At 39.7% G+C, this 21,766-nt stretch overlaps 1 protein-coding gene across 4 annotated transcripts in view; it reads left to right on the top strand.

The window, feature by feature from the left end:
• MTUS1 (microtubule associated scaffold protein 1) overlaps positions 1 to 21,766 on the top strand; it is an 81,028-nt gene that overhangs the window by 41,021 nt on the left and 18,241 nt on the right. For 3 of the 4 annotated variants that reach the window (XM_031058231.1, XM_031058306.1, XM_005415510.2), the window contains one exon: positions 10,163 to 10,380. In XM_031058231.1, coding sequence (XP_030914091.1) covers positions 10,163 to 10,380 — 218 coding nt within the window. Of the gene's footprint in view, positions 1 to 5,829; positions 6,568 to 10,162; positions 10,381 to 21,766 lie in introns of those variants that run through there. The other variant, XM_005415508.2, reaches the window with a different exon arrangement.

The raw sequence follows: 21,766 nt of genomic DNA, 5'->3' as shown, positions 1-21,766 counted from the left end.
CATTGGATCTGGGAAGGTTTGCCAACAGTATGAATTAATCATGGTGACACCCTGTTCCCAATGACTCTGGGTCCTGATTTTGTGGACAGAGGCTGCAGAAGGAAGGGCAAAAATGTGGCATATCCTGTACTTGCAATGCAGCAGTAGAGGGCACCAGACAGTAAGGAGCAACTTTTTGTACCAGATTTAGGGAGAGAACAGACTGAGGAAATAGGAGCAGAAGGGAGACACACCAGTCTTCAACATCACTCCATGCTTGGACTTGGTTTTTTGGGAAGTTGTGTACTTTATGGATGACAAGGCACAGCTGCAACTATAAGAAAATGGAGAACTGCTTCACAAATTTCTTTGCCTAATCAGAGAAATGCCTGAACTAGAAACTTATTGAAACATAAGCCCCTTATGTAAAATAAGTATAGCTTCCAGTATATTGTATATTTTAAAGTTAGGAAATTCAAATATTTAAGGTTGCTTGTAATGTGTATGATGAACTGATGTAGTAGAGTTCAGATACCTAAACTGAGGATAATACATTGAGATGTAGTTTAGTCTTTCATTCAGTCCTCATTGGCCAAAACATCAGCGCACTGTAATATCTTCATGCAATTACTTTCCATCTTGTTGTCATCTTTTTCATTAAAAATGGATGACTGGGGTTTTTTTAAGGTGGATGAAGTAGTTTTATCAATGTTGATATGGTCAATCCCCCTACTATCCAAGTACCCATGCTCTAGGCTTTCTAGTACAATAAAGTAGTTCTGCTATCTTCCTTTTTTTCCAGACAGTGGTATGTAGCACTGTATGGGTAACTAGCATGTGTTAGGCTTTGTCCTAGTTCAGAACAAGCTAAAAAATAAAAAAAAAAAATCAAGCATCAATATCACTCTTGGTTGTTTGGAAAATAACCAGGACAGCCCTGATGCACTGGTAGCCTGTCTGGTGAATGTTAGAGTTGTTTTCTGTGAATTGCGTTGCATTCCAGATTTGTTTGTTTTGTTTGTGGTCATCTCTTAATGTATGGTGAGCTTATTAATATTTTTATCTTTGTAGTAGACATGTGACTCATATTCATGCTTGTTATTTACTAGCTAGATCACACACAATCATGCAGAATATTCTGATGTGGAAAGGACCCACAAGGGTCAGTGAGTGCAGCTCTCAAGTGAATGGCCATAGAGGGATTGAACCCACAACCGTATCATGCTCTAACCAACTGAGCTATGAAGACTTAATTCAGTTCTACATATTACAGTTCCTGTTAACCTGACAAAATATTCTGTGAATGCAGAGGCAAAATCACTTTGTATAGTAGGTATTCAAAGCCCTACTAGTGTTTCTGTAAAACACACCTGTGGTACATAAAGTAAAAGATGTGATGGGAACCATAGTGAGATTTTAGAAGAACATAAATACTTCTGAAATTTCCCTTTCCTTTTCATTATTGTGTGTATAAAGATAATATCAAGTTCTGGCTGGAAATGAGGAATGAAAAGGGATGGATTTAAAATTTTGCGCTGAGGCTACAAGTCAGTGCTGTAATAAAGTCCGTGGGTGAGGATAGACAGAGACTTCAGGAACAGTACTTCAAACTGAATGCCTGGAATAATATGTGATGACTCTGCACTCCCCCTCCAGGCTGTTCAGGATTTAAAAAACACATGATGAAGAACCTTTGTACCCCTGAAAAAAAAAGCAATGCAGAGAGATTTCTGCTGTGTGTATTAGTCCTGCTGAGTCAGTTGAAGCATCTAGGTCAGGTTTCCCTACCTGAAGTTAAATTTTGTTCAGTTCTTGCATCTTTCTTAAAAGCCTCTGTGGTGGTTGATTGGTTTCTTCAGAACAACTTGAAACAGATTTGATGACAGCTGAAATAAGCTGATGTTCCTGGACATGGACTAGTACTCAACATTAAAGAAGGGAAACTCAAGAGGTTACAGTAAGAGTAGAGGAAAGGGAGAGCTGCTGTACTGCTTTAGGAAGTATTTAGTTGTCTTCTTGGCCTTCACACCATGTTGATGCAGGGGAGATGCAAGATGAGAAGTGCTGTTTCTCGTCACCCGTTTGCTTTGAGCTAAGACCACAGATAAAGAAGCTTCTGAGGTACAGCATCTTAAGCATTTCAGTTGAGCAGATAATCCAGGTACAACTTTGAAGAATGAAGTCTCTTTGCTGCAAACTAGAACTGGCTCCTGACTGGCATGCTTGAAGTGTGAACAGAGCAAGTTGGGACTGTCTGCACCAGCTTATACAGACAGACCTGAGGCAGAGCTTAGAAACAAAACATCGCTTCTTCAGGAGTCTGTGTTTGTACAATCACCAGCCTGGACTGTGAGAGGCACAGGAGGAAAGTGTGTGTTCACCACTTGCCAAGATGGATGCAGGCAAAAATTACAGTTGACAAAGCTGTGGAGGGCCTGGGGGTGTTTGAAGAGTTCCATCCAAGTCCAGCCTTTTCAGGCTGTCTGCAGACACCATTAATTTAGTTTTGTGACTGCTATTCCTGTGTATTTCTCCAACCTGGCTTATATTATAGCCCAGAGCAGGAGTTTAGTAAGAATTTAAGGTGGTAATTTACAGCTAGCTGAATTTCCAGGTCCTCTCAAATGTAGTGTATGTACTGCTGCAGATTAAACCCAGCAGCTTCCTTATTTGCATGGGTGTTCTTAAGTTGTCCTCTCCTAATGGGCATGGCTTGTCACAAGGCAAGCTTTAAAATTACAGCCATGAGATTAAATGGCAAATCAGTCTTGCTGTTGCATTGCTCAAATAACTTCTACACATTGTAATGTGGGGAAGGCATAATTAGAGCTGTAGAAATAGGGGTGCTTTGTGATTGTTGGTTGGCAATTGTCTAGAAGATTTTTGTGTCTCTGTAATGCAAAAGAAATACCTTAAAAACAAAACAAAAGACACCCCCCCAAAAAAGTCAAACATATCTCACACAAAATAGACCAGATTTTATTTAAGTGAAATAAGTCCTTTTTTGTTCTGCCTTAATTCCTAATGTACAATTGAGAGGAAATCCTCAACAGTGGTTGATCCATGTTACTCTATGAAATCAGGAGTTCTTTTCCTAAACAGGAAAAACTGTTCACACACTTAAGACACATCAAAGATAGAGACGTCTTAGCTGGAGCAGAAGCTGATGTGCAACAGGTGAAATGGGTAATTCTGAGACAATGAATTCTAGGTTCTGAAACTTGTGTATTGATAGAATGTTCTCCATCTGTTGTTGGCTATCAAGTATTCCAGTTGAGAGTCATGTTGTAAAATTCAGAGTAGCAGCAGCTTCTGTGGACTTAAAATTTGCTTTGTAATATTAACCTATACATTTAATTTTAGGTAAGGTTTTAAAGAGTATCTTCCAGAGTGGAGAAAATAAGGAAATCTGTCTGAAATCTGTGTCAAGAGGTTGATCTTTACAAATTGACAAATATTCCTTATGATCGATCAGCCGATGTTAGTTTGAGTGAGGAAGGTACCAAACACATTAACTGCATTCTGGATGGAATGAATGTATTCATATAAAGCAAGAGTCCACCTTCCAAGGACAGGTTTTCTTCAGTGTATTACATTATAGCAGAGAATACTTGGCAATTAGGGTGGGTGCACACACTTGTAGAAAGGAGACTGCAGCTTTTGGATTTGGTGATGCTGGACAGGAAGGACAATTACAGCACCTAATTTACTCACCTGAGCTTTGTCAGCCAGGCTTTCAATGTAACTTATGTAGAGAAAGGCTTCCTTCAAGCACTTACTGATGTTGTAGTTAAGATTCTGCTCTAAGTCAGTATCTGCAGGGACCAAGGGGTATCAATTGGAGACTTTATTTTTGTCCCCAAACATTTTTTATGGTACAAGTATTTTGATTTGGTTTTGGTCTTTTGGGTTTGTTTTTTTGTTAACTCAGCTGAAGTCACTGCTTCATGGAATCACTCTTTGTGTAACCATACATTTAAAATCATCAGAAAGTGAAATTATGCAGGATGGCACTTGAGCTATTTATCTTACTATAAAGACAGGATTCATGTTAGCTGCCTAAAGTTTCTAGGAAGATTTAGATCTTGGAGGTTACGTGCATGAGTCTGGAAATACCCTCCCTTTTACCTGTTTTCCAGCTTTATCACAACAGAACCAGTGGAAGTAATTTCAGATGGATTTTACTGTCTGACAAGGTCTTTGCAAATGGTTCACCAAGTGAGATTTTTAGGAACTGCTAAGGTACGGTGAAGAGTGGAATGAAAACTTACACTGCTCAGCTGATGGTCAAGGCATGCAGAAGTACTGCTACTGCTCTTACCTGGCTCTCTTCACCTACCTAAATCTTTTGTCAAACATGTTACCTGGATTCAGACTTCAGTTTGGGCTTCTGCAACCCATGTGCTAGTTTTTAGTGGTGACTGTGTGAATAATAATGCTTAGGAGTTCATGGGGTAGCTATTCAGCTAGGAATGGTGCAAGGAGACAAAAGGTGACGAAACTATACCTGTGGCCTGTAGCTGTGCTGGGAAATCCCATCAGAAAATCCATGTCTGGCCTTCTGGCAGGTGATGCAGTGACTTGGAAAAAACCTCCAGCATTGACTTTGTATTTATCAGAGGCTGTGATAGCAAAAGAGTTGGGGAATACCTGCAAGCCATGAGGTGCTCTATGTAGAGGGTGCCTTCCTGATCCCATTGGTGTGCCTGGACTAGTGTAGGAGGAGCATTGGCAAACCAGCAGTAAACTTTCACTGGAGGCAAGAGCCCCAAATTGGCCTTTTGGCCAGCAGCACTGTGGTGATTTGGAAATCCTGAATCTTGTGTGTGTGGGCTATTGGCATTCCTACTGATGCTTCCCAGCCCAAAACAATGCTGAGGGGAGTTACTGAAGTTATTGATGGATAGCATGGGTTTCTGTTCTGGAATCGTCACTGCCTCTTAAAGCATCCTGGAGTCATGACAGGGCCAAAGATGTGGTGTATAAGTTACCCTGAGTTCTAGGTTGTGTGGTCTGAGTCCTTTTTTTCTGGGTGTCGTGCTGAGTACTTGCTCACCTCTTTGAAAGCAGAGACTGACACCTTCTGTAGACCAAGATCTACATGGTATTGGTCATTTTTTTCAAGTTGAATCCAGTGACTGTGTAGTTAAACTGCTGTATAACACAACAGCTAACAGCCTGGTGCCATCAATCTACCTGTTTTCACATGGAGCCTAGAGTTAAGAGTTTTGTGCTTAAAAATAAGAAGCTTTAGCTTTTCCAGAGAAAAGTTAACTCTCAGACCTGGTAGCTAAAAGGCTTGGCCTCCTTAACATGGCAAAAATATCTCATTAGTAATTTCCCCCATATTGCTGTGATAAGCCTTTATTGTTTGTGGATTAGAGAGTTTCCTCAGGAACTCTGTTCTTCCAGAGATTGCCAGAAGGGTGTTGCTTGCTGTGTGAATAAGGAGAGCACTCAGTGAGAGTGGGGCATTATCAAACGTGTCCACAGATGTACACCTGAACCTCATATTAGCAGGAGAGGTGCATAATCACCTTGTTGAATATACAATTGAAATAACTACACACTGTTAAACTGTTTGGCTTTCAGCTCCTGCAGGCGATTCGGGCTTCCTTTGAGCCTTCGTGTCGTACAGGAAGGGCCAGTGCGTTCTCGCAGTGTTTGGCTGCATTGCAACAAACCTGGTTACTGATGCCCAGGCATACTTTGATTGAGGCACAGATCAAATGACTGTTGGGAGTGGCTTTTGGGGTGACGTCCCACGTACAATGATGTCAGCAAAAGATTTTAAAAAATTCAGGTGTGGCATAATCTGCCAATTAAACTGATTAGTGCTCTGGCTGAGTCCTGAGAAGGAGCTCTGACTACAGCCCTACCTGTTGAAGTCTTTCATGTAGTGCCTTTGGCTCACCTTGTATGAGACTTTTACCAAGTGCCTTCACTGCAAGGTGCTGTAAATTTTGTAGGATACCATCCCAAGGGCTGTATGCTAGCTGGCTTGCCATCAGGGGAAATCTGATACTGGCTCACAGATGTCCCAGACCGTGTGGAAGCTGTGACACTGGAAGAGGTCCTGAAACTCCTGTGGGATCAGGATGGAGTGCATCGCTGCTCTGTTGGCAGAAGTGAAAGCTAGCCAGGAGGCAATGCAGGCTGGGCAAAAGGCACTAAAGCATGATGTGGAAACATCTCAGAAGGAAATCAGAACGGTGTTAGCATTGCAGAGGAGCCAGCAACAGGTGAAAGAAGATCTCAAAGCAGAGGTGAAGTCCAGTCACTTGGATATAAGAGCTGTGCTTGAGGAAATCCAGCGAGTAAGAGAAGAAATGGAAGCTCGATTAAATACTCAGGCTGATCTGGTGTTACTGATCAAAGAAGTGAGCACCAATTTAATATGTGTAGACAAGGCTTTCCAGAAAATGGAGGAGAGGCAGAAAGTTTTTACCAGCCTGCATCTTCCCACAAGAGAAAATGCTGAGCAAGGATTTTTCTTTGAAAAATGCTTACACCCGATGCACGTGGGTTTTGAAAGACCTGTGGAAGCTAACAGTTTGGATGATGAATGTGAAAACAAGGTGCTTGGGGGTAAGACAATTGTGACTGTAAGTGTGGGGATTGAAGTGAGGTTGTTTCTATTTGTGCTTGTGAATAAATTTGTCTATTTTAAATGCTTTTAAGAAATTTGTTTTTTGAAATTTAATCTCTTGCTTAAAATAATTTGTAGTTAGTGTAGATACTACTACACATACCTTCCTAGTACATAATATGCAAAGAAAGGCTTTGAATTGGTTCTGCAATCCAGAAATTGTGTGTTAGAGATTTTTCTGGTAATCCAGCAACAATGCACAAGATAGGGAGGCTCAGGAAACCAGTAGGACAACGCAAGCTCTGAAGTAGCCAGCCAGACAAATACTGTGTCAAGTACTGGGCAGAACCCCAGCACCTCAATGTAACTTTGTGGAACACACCCTGTGTACTGACAGTTGTGTATTTCTTGCCTCTGAACAGCTATTAACTAGGGAAGCTGTGCATGAGAAACAGTTTGCTTCACAGAGAAGCTTGGAGTGGGTCTAATGTGCTCCCCAGTGAACTAGAGACTGCTGTGCCAATCCATATAATGGCTGTGGGGGAGTGAGAGGATTTGTGGACCTCTTCCAAGATCCAAATAAAATATTCTGTGAATGATTTAATCATCAAAAGGCTCAGTCTTTGCAAAATCACTGCAATTTCTTTTCTTTACTGGTGTGAAAGATAGGAGTTTAGATGGTGGTTCTGTCCAGTTACAGTACTACATGCAGTACTTGAAAATCTGTTTTTCTGTCTTCCAAAACCAAGCTTTCCAACTACCAAGCTTTCCAATTTACCAAGCTTTCCATTGGGTAAAGGGGTTTTTAGCCTGCTGGAGAGGAGTCCAGAACCTGATTTAAAGGTGGAAATTGTTCTGTGTTTCAAGTCTGACTGTATAGAGGCGGCAAGTGAACCGGCCCAAGTGAGAAGGGTGGCTGTTAACCAATACCATCTTAAAATTAGACTCTGTCATTGATGTGGTGGTATCAGTAATCAGACTCATGATGCTTTTGTCTTAATGAAAGCATGGCTTTTGTTTTGACACCACAGCATGCCTTTTATACAAATCTGGAAACGATCTGTCATTGCCCAGAGGTACGTAGGCCATAAATAAACATCGTAGTGTCAGTAGTGTTAATCTGTAGAGGCAGTTCATGCTACAGAGGGCTCATGCTTTTCAGCATTTGAAGTGGCTGTGTATAGCACATGTCTATGATAAAATTGCCAACAGGAATGTCACTGAGTTTCACTTCATGCATGTTTTTTGTTCAGCTTTTTTTAGTATAGTATCAAGGGCTGGCTTGGTTGGATGCTTGAATGAGCTTCTTGGAAAATACTTGGTGGTCTGGGCAACAGGATAAAAGCAGTGGCATGAAACTGACAAAATGATAAAGGCTGGCTGAACTACAGAAACAATGGGTATTTGGAGCCTTTTGTCATTTGTCGTTAGCTGTTGTATCACTGTATTTAAATGAAACTTTTTCATTAGGTAACTGTGTGATGTAATTTTTCCCCAGCGTAAAAATTGTCTGCAGTTGTTCAGGTTTAACACAGCTCTGTCAGCATGGTGGTTGTAAAACTGATTTCAAATATTTAATTAAATTATGACACTAGCATCTGTATCAGTGAATTTACCCAATACTCCTACATAAAGAATAATGATCTAGTTCTCTGTTTGTCATAAGTGGAGCATTCAGGAAGGGAGGTGGAATATATGAGAGAGTAGGAGTATGTAAGGCAGTAGGGAAGGGAAGAACTGACTCTACATGTTTATTCTCTAGTCCCTGCTCTTTTTTCTCCCCTCTCTTCTTGATTATTATTTGTTGTGATTTTTGAAGGAGCTTCAGAAGGTAACCAGTTTCCTTCACACAGTATTGTCCATAAGATTGCTGGCAATTTGACACAGTTGCTCTTAGATGTGAACTGGCATTTGTGTAAAAGTGTCTATTTAAAAGACATTGTTACACAGTGAGAAAAGAAGTGGTCATGTTAGTTAAATAGTGATAAAAATAGCTAGAACTGGCAGCCAAGCTTGATGCTTTCATCCTACACATTTGTGTTTTGATTTGGGTTGATACACCTTTTAATAGCTCTAATATTAAATTGCACAATGATATGTTTCTAATTTTAACAGTCTTTAACAGTCTGCATCTCTGAGCAGAAGTGTACGGAGATCTCCAAGAATACAAGGGCATTTGAACATTATAAAGCACGATATGCTGACAGTTCTCTAACTAGCAAAAATTCTTGCCCAGAGCAGATGTATCTGGAAAATTAATAGGCTCAGGAGGCACTTTATACCAGGCTCAGTAAGGAAGGCATAGAGGACATTACTATTTTGAACAGGAAAACTATTTTCAAAGACGTTAAAAACAAATGCAGGCTGTGGAATACTGATGTATTAATACATTGCTGATGTGTCAGTCAGACTAACATTAACTGAGAATTAAAGCTTTTGTTAATACTTTCTCCAGTTATGAGATTGAACCTTACACTGCTGGGATGATTGTAGGGTCATTTGACAACCTTCAAACCAGGTGCTTGGGATTCAGAAAAGATTGAGTGTTGTTGCTTAGTTTGTCCCCTGGTTTGTTTTTTTTTTTTTGATTGTTCCTATCTTTCTTTTATCCAGATCTCACCTCTCAGGTTTTTTCACTCTATCATGAAGAAATCTTGTTAAGATGAAACTGTACAAAGTAATCTGCTTAGATGTCTTCATTAAATTGCCAAGGGATATTTATCTATTGCATCAGCCTGTTATTGCAAAATTGTTTGCTCATTCCCTTTGTGATCAAGGGGGGAAGACTGGCCCTATCTGCACAGCAGTACTGTGCTCCCTTTCCAGTCTGAAGGCAGCAGAGAAACCTGAAAATACAGTGTTTATGAGTCAAGTGCTGATTTACGTAATCTGGTTTCCTCTAACATGAGATGATTGTGTACTGTGAAAGCATTGAGGTTGCCACAAAACTAAGAGTATTAAATCAATAATGTAATTTCAGGACTGTGAATATATATTGAAATATATTGCATTTTAGAGCTTTCTTAATGTTTTATCCTTGTGACTGAAAACTGTTAGCTTTAAGAAATGCTGCAAGACCTCTAGTTAATAAAGCTCAGGCCTCAGCTGCAGAGAGGGGGGTTTTTACAATTAAAAATTTAAAAGGAAGAAAAATAACAAAGGAAATGTAGAGAAAATGGTTTTGTATTCAGCAGTACTTTAGAGTGCAGGAAATATGAATTCTATGTTGCACACAAAAGAGGACAACTCTTATTTTAGAAATAAGTTACTGAACAGATAAGAGGACAGATATCTTGAATTTTATAAAAGTATTTTTTCAAAGCCCAGTGTGAAGAGTATGCTGAAAGGTATGCCACAGAACACTTGAAGGTGAGGATGAAGTACAGAACATGGTATCCAAAGTTATGGTGTTAGGAATTAACAAATTGATAGTACCTGCTCTGCAATGCTACTGAAATAACCCTTTCTCCTAGTTAGTATTTCAGCAAGTGTTTGTAGGAATTTATAACTACTTTCTTTTGCATCTCTCTTTACATTGGGGTGAGATTTCAGCATGAAATGCATATTGATTCGTTGTTGTTGTTGTTTTCTTAGTTGACAAGGGCAAGCAGCGGAGTGCCAAGAGCTCATGCATACGGACTCAGGCTTCCACAGATGCACGTTCACCTGGCACTAAAGCAGCCGAGTTAACACAGTACAAAACAAAATGTGAGACCCAAAGTGGAATCATCCTGCAGCTGAAAAAATTCCTGACATCCAGTAACCAAAAGTTTGAAGCATTAACAGTTGTTATCCAGCACCTGCAGTCTGAGGTAAAAACTCACAGCTCATCAATTTTGGCTTTAATTGTTTGAACTCTTCTCAGCAAGGGCTTCAGAAAATATTAATATACTGATAATAAATTTTGTGTTTCCATTCCAGTGGTTTCTGTTTTCCTGTGGAGGCTATACTTCTAGCATTAGTTGGCTAGAAAAAGAATCAAACCCATGACATTGGGCTTTGTGCCCTCTGCATGCTACACATGCTCTTTTAAAGAGTTTTTAAATGTTTGTAGTCAGAGAGTCCTTCAGGGCTGAGTAGCTTTCCAAGTATGTACTTCAAGTTCTGCCCTTGTAGGAAAGACTAGTTTCAACAGATAATCTACATGGCCTTGCTTTGTTATCTGACATTGGATGGAAGAGTGTTTAAGGGGTGGATATGTTTTTGAGCTACTCAGAATAAAGTCTGAGTTGTTACAGTTTTATTTATTGAATCCTGCATTATTTATGGTGTCTTAAAATTACTAATAAAAATATAGAAATGCCTTTGGAATTATAGAGTGGAATGAATTGGATGTGGCTTAATCTTAACTTTTCTAATCTGTTTGAAATATGTAATGACTTAATGTAATGACTTAATGACTTTGATACTACACTAGAAACTGTTGGTCTGCTTTGAAAACTTTTGAGAAAAGAAAAATGTGAAGTCAAGGAAATTATAAGAGTTATATGTTTATACTGCACAGCTGATGCAGGCTTTCATAGCCATTTCTGTTGCATTTATAACTAATGTTCTAACATCGGTATCAATTTCATTTCAACTCTTCTGCTACATGGTGATTTTACAGTCTGTATACAAAAAAGCACTAAATTGTCTTAGTATTCTGGCAAAAATGTAACATTCTCATGGGATAATATCTGCTTGCTTTCATTTAATCTAAAAATACTGCATTTATCTCCTAGTCTGCTTCAGCTGTAAGAGCAGTGGCTCTTAGCCAGTTTTCTGGGATTGGTTTGGTTGGGTTTTTTTAAACACTTGGTTGAAACACCTTTCTCTGCCTAAGGAACTAGTTTGAGATCTTCAAAGCAATTTGATACAGGATTTTTGGATGCCTGTCATCTAACGTGATATTGTGAAATTTTAAGTGAAATTCTCCCTGCTAAACTTCTGCGCAATCTTCTAATTACAGTGGAATAAGCACAATGATTTTTTCCGTAACTCTTACAATTAAATGTCTTGGCCTAGTTTCTTCTCTCCAATATTTTTACTGCAACATTTTAAAACTCGCAAATACTTATAAATGTTGTGTTTAGTAAGAAGAAGCCCATCATACTAATTTGCTTTTTCTAGGCTATTTTACAGATTGCTCTAGCCTAAATGTGTGGTATTTTTAAAGAATATTCAGGGATTTAATTAAGGAAAAAGTGATTTTGAAGGAGGGAAGAGAGAACTGCATGGAACAAACTAAGTGATTTTGCTCCTTACTCCTCTTTGTCAGTCTTTTGCAGATGGAAAGAAAAAATATCTCTGTCAAATTATATAAAATTATAAAATTATATAAAATTATATAAAATCTTGGACAGTTAAGTTTGAGCACATGAAATTGAGCAACATATGACACACTGATGTATTTTCATACCAGTTATTGATTTTGAGATTGCTCTCTCCTTTCCTGGGCTAAAACAAATACTTGCTGAAGACTCTTTGCCTTACACTTGTGGAAGTACCACAGGGATGAGGAGGACTCTTCTGCCATGGTGCTGTAAGGAATGCTTAAGCACTACTTGTTAGTTAGCTGTGGCAAACATCCTGAAGGATTTCACTTTTCAAAGGAGCACTGTGAAGAGTAGTTTTAATTTTGTTTGTTTGTTTGAGTTTTTTCCTTTATGGTGAGGGGTGAAGTCTGGTATAGCTAACAATCTTAGCTTCCCATACAATTATTTGTCTGAAGTGTCACTTGGGGAACTCTTTGATGTAGTTTTCAAACTCTGGATAAACTCAGGGAAAAACTCTAAGTTAGGCTTTAACTCATGAGGTGGGTTTTCATAGGTTAACTACTGCATAGCCAACTGACAGTAGCCTCAGCTTCTCTGTCTTTTTTTTTTTAAAAATTAAAAACCATGCTTAGCTGATTGCACTAGGAAAAAAGCTGTGCTTCCATTCTTCCCACTGGAGCAAGTGTGAAGTGACATGATGCAGCCTAAGAAACAGCTTGCTGGAACCAGAGGGAGGACCTGCTCTGGACTCCTCTGGTGCCACTCTGTCCCTGCAGAAAGCCAAGTCAGCCCACCACAACCAGAAAGCTAAACAAGCCAAGGAGCATTTCTTTGCCAGCTGGTGACGTGGATTGTCCTGACGTTTGGTCAGAGCCAGTGTGAGGGTGAGATGGGATGAAGGACAGGCTGCCTAGCCAAATGGAGTAAAGTACTGGAGTAAGCACTTCCTTCACTTCAAGGCTGGGCAGCCCAGCCTGAGCCTCTTGGCAAAATCTGCTGCAGCCTCTCCTGCTTTATCTCCAAAGCTGAGGTGACTGGGATACGATTTGCTGTTAGATTTGCTTGGTTTTACTGTCATGTGGTTTTTTTCTTTTTTCCCCAAGAGTTCCCAATATATTTCTGCGCAAAAGATTAAAGTTATTTCTTATGAGCTCATTTGAAGTGGAATATAGCTGCGAACAAAATCAGGACTTGCTGGCAATGGCTTCTGCCAAAACTGCAACTAGCCCATTGGAGTGAGGTTGAGAGACTGCTGTCAAAGGGTTAAATGGGATTGAGCAATGCTGCTCTGATGTTTCTAGCTGAGCAGGAATCTCTCAAAAAACCCTGACCTCAAACCTGTTTGTTGCAAGAGTTACCTTGGAGCTGTCAATAGTAACAGCTGCTTCTGATAAAACCTTCCCACTTGATCTGTTGGTGTTTCTTTAGGGAGGGTGGGGAGGGTGTCTATGCTCAGCTACCTTTACCAAGACTCTTCTGAGTTAAAAAATCCTAAAAGTCTGATTTCTACCTCACAGGGGCTATTGTTGCACTGGGGTAATGCTAGATGGAAAACCTCTTGGCATCCAGAATATTTGATGGTAGTGAACAGTGTGGCTGATGAGAACATGGAGTTTTTCCATTGTTGGACAGCTGAGTGTGTGCTGGCAGTGATAGGAGCACATGTTAAACTGCACACTGATCACAAAAGCAAGTTGAGTCTTTCTGGAGTACTGTGCTTCCCCTGATCCCCTGGTAATTCCCATTACTTCATGACTACTTTCCTGTTTTTTAAGTTCAAACAAGAAACAAAAAGTGGTAAGTACAGAGGAAATGGTGAAATTGGCCATTTACAATGGGCGCATGAAGTGCCAAGGAAAGCAGTTTTCCATTAACCTTCAACTGCACTGAGCTCTGAAATTTGCACTGCTGCATTTGAGTTGATTTTTTAACTTCTACTAGTATAATTTTGAATGTATTGTCCCTTCAGTAGATGCTTTAAATATGTGGTTAGCATGTCTGTGATAAGTCAGGTTGGGGATGCCTCTCTTGCAGCTCTCCCCTCTCTTCCCTAGCCCTTGTGTATGCTTGGGCTCCTTTGGGAAGCCAGTAAAAAAAATTACTATGGGTCTAGTTTTACAGGTCTGTCCATGTCAAAAGTGTTTTGGGTATGTCCCCATGCCGTGGTTCACAGTGGGAAGGAGTGGAAGTGAAGAACTGCCAGTGCTGGGGTGGGGTGGGAATGTGTGCCTGAGAGGTCTGCAGCTGTGGCTAGGAGCCAGCTGCTCCCTTGGGAAGCAAAAAACTCCAGTACATCACCAGCTGATGAGGCTGGGGCTGTGGCAGCTCGTGATTGTTTTAGTAGTGTGGTACTAGCTTGGTTTTAAATCTAGTTTCAAATTTTTCTAAGGCAGATTTAGCTGTCAAAGGAAAGGGTAATGTGTAATTAGAATGGCTTTGTAACTGTTCAAAGTGTGAATTGATAGATATTTTATCTTCTCATTTTAGTGCATAAACTGCTACATTCAGAACTACTACATAAGCTGTTTAAAAAGAATTAGATGGTCAAATGTTTACTTACGAATATCCATTCTTATTTTTCTAGTTAAAAAAATTAATCCAAATTAAGCATCTCAGTAATTCTCTACAGATTCTGATATGGAAATGGGCTTCAAATTTGTATCTGTGAAACAGGGTACTATAGAGATGAAAAGAAACTCAGTTTCACTGTTGTCCTTTTCTTAGTATGGTCATGGGAGTGCTGCTATTTACTGGTCAGACTTGGGAATGTTGTGGTGCCATCTTTAATAAGTTTCCTTAGTAGAGGAAAAGGCCATTTGAGAAGGTATTGAGCCTTGACAGTGGGTAACACTAATTGTGGATGTGACACAGGAAACAACATGAGGAATATGCTAGAAATGGTGTGACTGAGCAGGCTTCAGCATTTCTAGGTGGAAATAGAAATTAACCATTAGTATCTGTGATCTGTTGTAACTGGCATTTCCTGACATGTGCGTGACTGTAAGAGTCAAGATGTTAGTTTCCTTAGGAACTTAGCAGTTTAAAATGGGGTTTTTTTTTCCATTTTGGAATATATGAGCACATCTATCAGAAATGTTTGTCCTGGCCTTTGTGGAAGTTCAGCAGAAAATGTTTATATTTATCAAATGAGAAGTGCATATCTAGGTTAAGGGGCAGAAGTACACATTGCATCACTAGACCCCAAGAGTTTTGGAACAGTCATGTCTTTTGACCTATATGTCCTGTTGTTTAGAGCAGCTGTCTCTGAGGAAAACTTTTAGTTTTGATTTTCTAGAACTTAACATCAAACTTGGCCAGTTTTCTTTAGCATTTTCATACCAGGTGTATCTGGCTTCCCAAGATATGGACATAACTTTGTACGAGAGAGAATAAGGATATGTAATTGAGATAATTTTTGTGCTTACTTTAAAAAAAAAGAAAAAAGAAAAATCAGTTAGAAGTCAAAATGTAATATCTTGATTTTGAGGAATGAAAATACTTTCTGTTTTGTAACAGAGAATATTTGAGTAATACCACAGTAGTTTCCCCCTGTAGAGAAGAGGGGAAGCCTGTGTCTGATGAGTAGCAGTTGGAAAGCAAGGAAATTTCAGATGATTCTCAATATCTCTATAAAAGTAGGATGAATGAACAAGAATGTTTTGGCAACAGATTGAAAATTTGTGAGCTCTAACATCCAGAAAAACATTTTAATCCATTAATTACTCTGAAACTAGGCTCTGAGGGAAATAACCTTTTAGAAGATGCGTCAGTTAAGCAAATTAAATGGTACACCTGGGTGTTCAGAATGGGTTACAGTTGAAGAGAATTGGGAGTCCTGTCCTATAGCTACTCCTAGCTACTCCTGTCCCATAGCTACTCCTTGACTGAAACAAACATGTTTCAGGCTACCAGTGCTGCTTTCCACAGTGCTTTTCATGACTACCTTGTTATTTCTTGTAATTATTTTTTTCAAGAAGCTGAAGAATTAATGACAAGAGCAAAATAGAGGTATCTATTCCAAAATTTAAGGGAGCAGTCATAGAAGAAAGAAAGCAACATGTTTCAATCTTGTTTCCTTCTTGATTTGTACTACCTTTTCAGGTGAAATTCTAAACAGTCTTAAAAATTAAATTAATAGTGCATATTATGATCAAGCATAGGCTCTTATTACAACATTTTCAATAACTTTATAATGATAATAATAGCTTTGTAGATGTGAGAAAAATACTGACAGTATAACTTGTAAAAGTTATAAGGTATCTAGTGGCTACTGTGTCATTCAGATGAGTTGGACTGAGACAAAAAGCTTTAACAAAATAGTGAGAAATAAGTGATCACTTAGATGAGGTAAACTTAGTTTTTATGAGACTGGAGTTTCTACAGGGAAGGAAGGAGTCATTCTGTGTGAGAAGCAAGAACTAATGTTAGCATTCAGAAACTGTAAAGTAGCTGTAAAGTAGCAAACAGGCTGTTATAGAGAAGTAAAATTAAATAGCCCATATTATTACATGTGGACCTGTCTTTGCAGGGCTATTGCATGAAAGTGGGCATGACTTATAAATTGGAAAACAAAGATCCCTGTGAGCCTAAGATCCTGTGTAAAGCTTGCAAAAGCATAAAGAGCCTGCAAGTAAATGTGTTAAATACATAGTGACTCATAGGAATCCTGCTTGGCTGGTTCTCTGCTTTAGTGTTTTCTGCTTTGGTGTTTCATACACTAGACATCAGGGAAAAAACATCTGATTCTCCATAGATGTACCTAGTAGATAAAAGAAGTAAAATATTAGAAATTGCAGTAAATCTCTATCAGCCAATCATGTAAATGCTCTATTCTGAGTCTTAATTCTGCTTGAAGTATGTCAAGGTGAAAACTGATGGCATATTTCATGTGGTAAGAAGGCAGTGCCTAACACAAATGAAGCCAAGAGTAAATGAGAAGTATTCATTTCACTGTGTATTTATTGATTTGAGAGGGTTAATGACATTTTTATTTTATCACAGTAATAGTCTGCTGCTGGAGCAGAGGGTGTAAATCCTGTTTGTTGTACTGCTTCCTTGGCTCATGTCTTTAGCTTGCTTTTGCATTGAGTGATGCAGAGGAACTGACACTGCAAGGCGGTGTTATAGGAGGTACGGAATAGGGGAGTTTCTAAGAAATCAATTTCTAAAACTGCTAATATCTAATGTGAAGTCTTACTTAGAGGACTGGATTTTGCTAGGAAAGAAGGAACAGGGACAGGTAGAAGTACTGTGGTATAAGGGCCAAAATCCTCAAGTCAAATGTCATACTGCAAAGCGGATATGAATGGCCCTTTTGTTGTCCCTTCCTAATTACCTCCAGGCTGTAGCTGATGACACATGAGTGACTGGAGTTTATGCAAAGATGTGACTCAATTTCTACACTACAGCCAATGATGGTGATCATGTTTTTATGACTGGACCAGCACAAGGATGGAGTGGACATAAATTTCTAATGCTTCATACCCAAGAGGAATATCTCCTTAGATGAGAAAGACATCCTGTTGACAACTGACACTGTACCAGTATTAAAAAATATTTAAATTATGATGTTTTTTTCCATACAACTCAGCACATCTCCAGTAGGGTGTAACCATACATGTTACAGAAGTGCTTGCAAACTTACTAATTTATTAAGTTTTTTAAATGCTCAGCATTTCTCTCTAAGTTTAATTTTAGTAGTAAGTGCTTGTGGTTTGGTTTGACAGTAAATGGCTTACAAAAACCAGACTCTTCTTTCCAAGAATAGAATTAATTTGGCCCTGTGTATAATAGTAAAACACATTTAAGTGCTTCTGTTCTTTGCATTGATGAATTTGCTTTTTGCACTCTGAACAAATTTTATTTAGTCTGTTATAATAAAATGCTTTTTGAAAAGAGCATTGTGATGCTTTTATATTTAACACTTAATTTTGTACTCCTTTAAGTTCTGAGTCTTGAAATTAGTTGTTTGTGAAGTGTATTGCTGATGGAAACTAGAAGGCTGATTACAGCCTTGCCAGTCAGAGGTGTTCCCACCTGCCAGTTACGCCAGTGAGAGGTTCAGCTGCTGCGCTTTACCTGAGACCTGGATCTGCCTGTCCTGTCTACTCGCTGCAGAGGGATTGGTACTGGCATTGTCAGAGCCCTTCTCCACCTTCCCTGGGCAGGGACCACCTTGCATCCCAGCACTGAGATGAACATTCCAGGATGGCTGCTCCATTTGTGTCATGGGAAAATTGTCACAACACAGCCTGATTCCCTGGGGTGTTTCATGGCCTCAAAGTGAGTTGAGTCTCTTTCTTCACAACTTACCAGTGCTTTGCAGTTTTTGGTTGCAGTGATCTATAATGCTTCTTCTGAATCTGTTACTGGGGTAGACTAGGCAACTGTGGCAGGTGCCTTATCACATAGATATCAGTGTGATATAGCTTCTTGAAATATAAAAAGCAACAATTGCTGTATTTTGGTATGCAAGTGGGAACTTTCCATTATTGGTTCTTATGAATTTTTCTTTCTTTAATACAGCTCCAAATGAGTACATATTTTGTTTCCCAAAGGGATGTGCTTGTTTAAAATGTGAACTGTGATGCTTGGATAATTACTACCAGATTGGGCAATGTTAGCTTATTTGCACACACATACTCGAAACCTGTTTTCTGTGTTGCTTTTTTATGTTGAGTAACTCTTGAAGGACTTGCAGCTCTTATCATGGATTAAAAACTTTAAAAAAGTGATTAGGATTTTTTGACCAGGCACAGCCTATCTGTGGCTTTCAGAGCCTTGATTTGCAAGCAGAACATGGGGCTCCCATACCAGCATCACCCCACCTGGTCAGGAGCAGGAGTGTGCTGGGAAACCTGAAATGGTTAGTCTGTCTAGTTGCGCATCCTCTGAAGGAAATACAGAGTTGCCAGTTTGCTGTAAAACTTCAGGCTCTTATATTTGTGGTCTGCAAAGTTCCTGTGGCATACTCGAGGAATGCCCATCTATTCTAGCTTGAGAACTGCTCAGAACCTGATGTCTTGGAGGTAACTTGGGTCTGTCTTATGTGAAGATTTGGTATAGGTATGTAGGCAGGAAGGCTGTTTGTTTGCTTGGTACAAATATCCCTCTTGCTCATTCTGGAATGTGGACTTTTGTAGAGCTTCCTGCTTTCAAAGCAGAGCAATGGAAACTCTTCAGACAGTGATATGTCCTCACCCTTGTTTGTATCTAAAATGACCCTAGGCTGGTCTGTTTGAATCTCAAGCTGTAGCAAAAACAGCTAGTTGCCAGGAAAAATACTCTTAAGCCTGTAATTGGGCTGCAAAACTGCCAACAAAACAAACATGAATGACAAACTTCGTAATTTATTCCATTCCTGACTTGGTAGTTTTTGTCATCTTGAAGCTATGGTGTTCTGTAACCTTCTACCTTGGGCCTCACCTTCTCAAGTGTCTTTGCTGTGGGGCATATGTCTACCTGAACTTGTCAAATTTTCAAAATGTGAAGGATTTTTTAACTGGCTAATTTTCCTCAGAGCAAGAAGTGTCCAGGTCTCCCTCGTTATGCTGAGAACTTTTTTGTAGCATTCAATGGCAGAGGTGCGCCGCTCTAATATTGCTTGTGGCAAATTTTTTATCCCTAAACTCTGTTCTCATTCTTTCCTGAAGCTTCCATGTTTATGGCAGGGGGATATTTTGGTTTAAGTGTAACCTCCAATAGGTTATTTGTAAAAAAGAAAAAAATAGGTACCAAATAATCTGCCTGATCTGTACATAAATTCATAAACTGTGCCAGAAGAAATTGTAAAGGGGTATGAAGATCCTTCATGAGTCTCTGACAAGTAAATGAGGATGATCCTTATTGCTTCATTTATCTGGATAACAATGCCAAAATTGCGCGATCCTGTATGCTCCAGCTTGGTTCTGTTCTTCCAGTTTCTGGTACTGATTTTTCAACTAGAATCTTGTTAAGCATAAACTAGAAGGTTGCTGGATGTTCCAGCCCAAAGCATATGCATCCCTGTCTTTGAATACTGAAGAGAGGCCCTTACTGGATTATACAAGTGCTTTTGGTATTTTACTGATTATGGATTTCAGATTTTGGAAACGTTAAAATTTTTCTTGGGTGAGTCCCCATACCTACAGCTTCAGTTCTCTCAGAACTTAGATAAAAGTATACTAAGTTAACTGCTAGTCAGTCTGACTACTTTAGGTGGCTGCCTATGCATATGAGTAACTTGGTATTCTTATTTTAGGCTGGCAGGTTTTTTCTAAAGGTATTTGTGAGCAGGAGGTGATGATACAAATCCATCTGGATTTCTTGGATTTGTTAAACTATGAATGGGTAAGCTGAACTGAGGCAACAGGTTAAACAACACCAGTAAAGAGCAACAGGGCTTAGGAGCAGCAAGAACTATGAAGATTACAAAGGCAGTATTATTTGATTTTGTTTTGGATTTTTAGTCTTAGCCTCTCGTTAGTCCTTAGTATATGCTGATCGTACATGCCCTTGTTGCATCAAATTTCTTTTAACTGAAAGCAAATACAAAATCTGTAGACCACGAAGAAGCTCATTTGGAAACACTAAACAAAAAGGTGGTTAGCATGTCCAAAGGGTCTGCAGCATGGTACAGCCACTAGGGACAATTTGAGATCTTTTACTGTCAAAGTGGGCTGGAAAAAAGCAGGTTGTGTCCCAGTGTGCAAGGATGCAGCTCAAATAACTCACTGTAGCATTCCCATTTTCATCATCAGATGCTGTGTCCATAGTGGGAGCACTCGTGCTGAACTGGAGTGAGATGACTCATCTCTCCCTTCTGAGCAGAGATGCGGGGAAGAGCAGGGCAAGTCCTTTCAATAACTGAGCTCTCTGCTCTCCTGAGAATTTGCTGTGGAGGTGAGGCATGGTTTTCAATCTTAGCCCACTGACACTGTAAAAAGCCTCTAAGTGCTTAATATAAAGCTGCAACACAGCTGCTTAATAGCCCTGCCAAAATGTAAAGTGTCCAAAGAATTGTTAAGACTGCTTAAATTGAGTGATTAAAGGGGAATATTTCTCATACAACATCAAAAATACAAATATTTCTAGTAAAGAGCTGGCAGTTTCTTCTAACCAGCCTTTACCGCTGCATAATTTCCTAAAGCTTGCAAATGAGCGCGTAGAATAAAAATTACTCATTTTGATTAGTCTTGTGTCAGACCTTAATACATGACTGGGTTTTGGGTGCTTATTCTTTCTAGTTTTTCTTAAGAATGATGTATTTTACTGCTTTATTTGTTCTGCAGGCATGCAGCGAGTATTCCCTGCCTCCAGGACGGGGTGCTCTTAAGATACAAGCCTGTGGTCAGGCTGCAGTGAGAGTGACCAAGGGCAAAGGGGGGGTTTGCTGTAAAGATGAGGTTTTCCCTGGGGATAACCAGCTGTAGGTGTGGCTCGACCAGTCTGCAGATTCATCTACTGTGCTCAGTTGTGGACAAGTGTGAGGATTTTTGGGCAAGTGCTTTTTTTTTTCTTTCCTTTCTCTCATGTATCCTCGCTAAAGGAAAAGCATGCAAAGTTTAAAGCTATTTGCCTGCATCGGGGCTATTGAACATAAGCCTGGGCATTGACAGCAGCAAAGCTGCTGTGTCTGTGGCTCTCCCATTCAGTTTAGGCCTCCTGTGGCTTTTTTTTTGCATCAACAAATTAAGTGTGAAAACAGCGTACAGCAAGCTCGAAACAGCTAAAAATAAGCTCCGTTATCTGTAGAAAAGGCCAGCATTCCCTCGGTGATCCCGGCTGCCGTCGGAGCAAGCGGAGATCGATCGATCTAATGTCTGGGCTCGCCCTGCATAAAAGAAGGGCTGTGGCTTTAAGTAATCGCTGGCTGCTTGTGCCAATTGCAGGAGCTGCAGTATCTGCCGCTGTCGGAGCGCTGGGCGCGGACGCAGGATAACCTGCGGAGGCAAGGTCCAGCCTT

Source organism: Geospiza fortis, unplaced genomic scaffold (genome assembly GCF_000277835.1).
Source record: "Geospiza fortis unplaced genomic scaffold, GeoFor_1.0 scaffold40, whole genome shotgun sequence".
Lineage (NCBI taxonomy): Eukaryota > Metazoa > Chordata > Aves > Passeriformes > Thraupidae > Geospiza > Geospiza fortis.
Note: the sequence above shows the minus strand (reverse complement) of the source record. Positions and strands in the feature narration are given on the sequence as shown.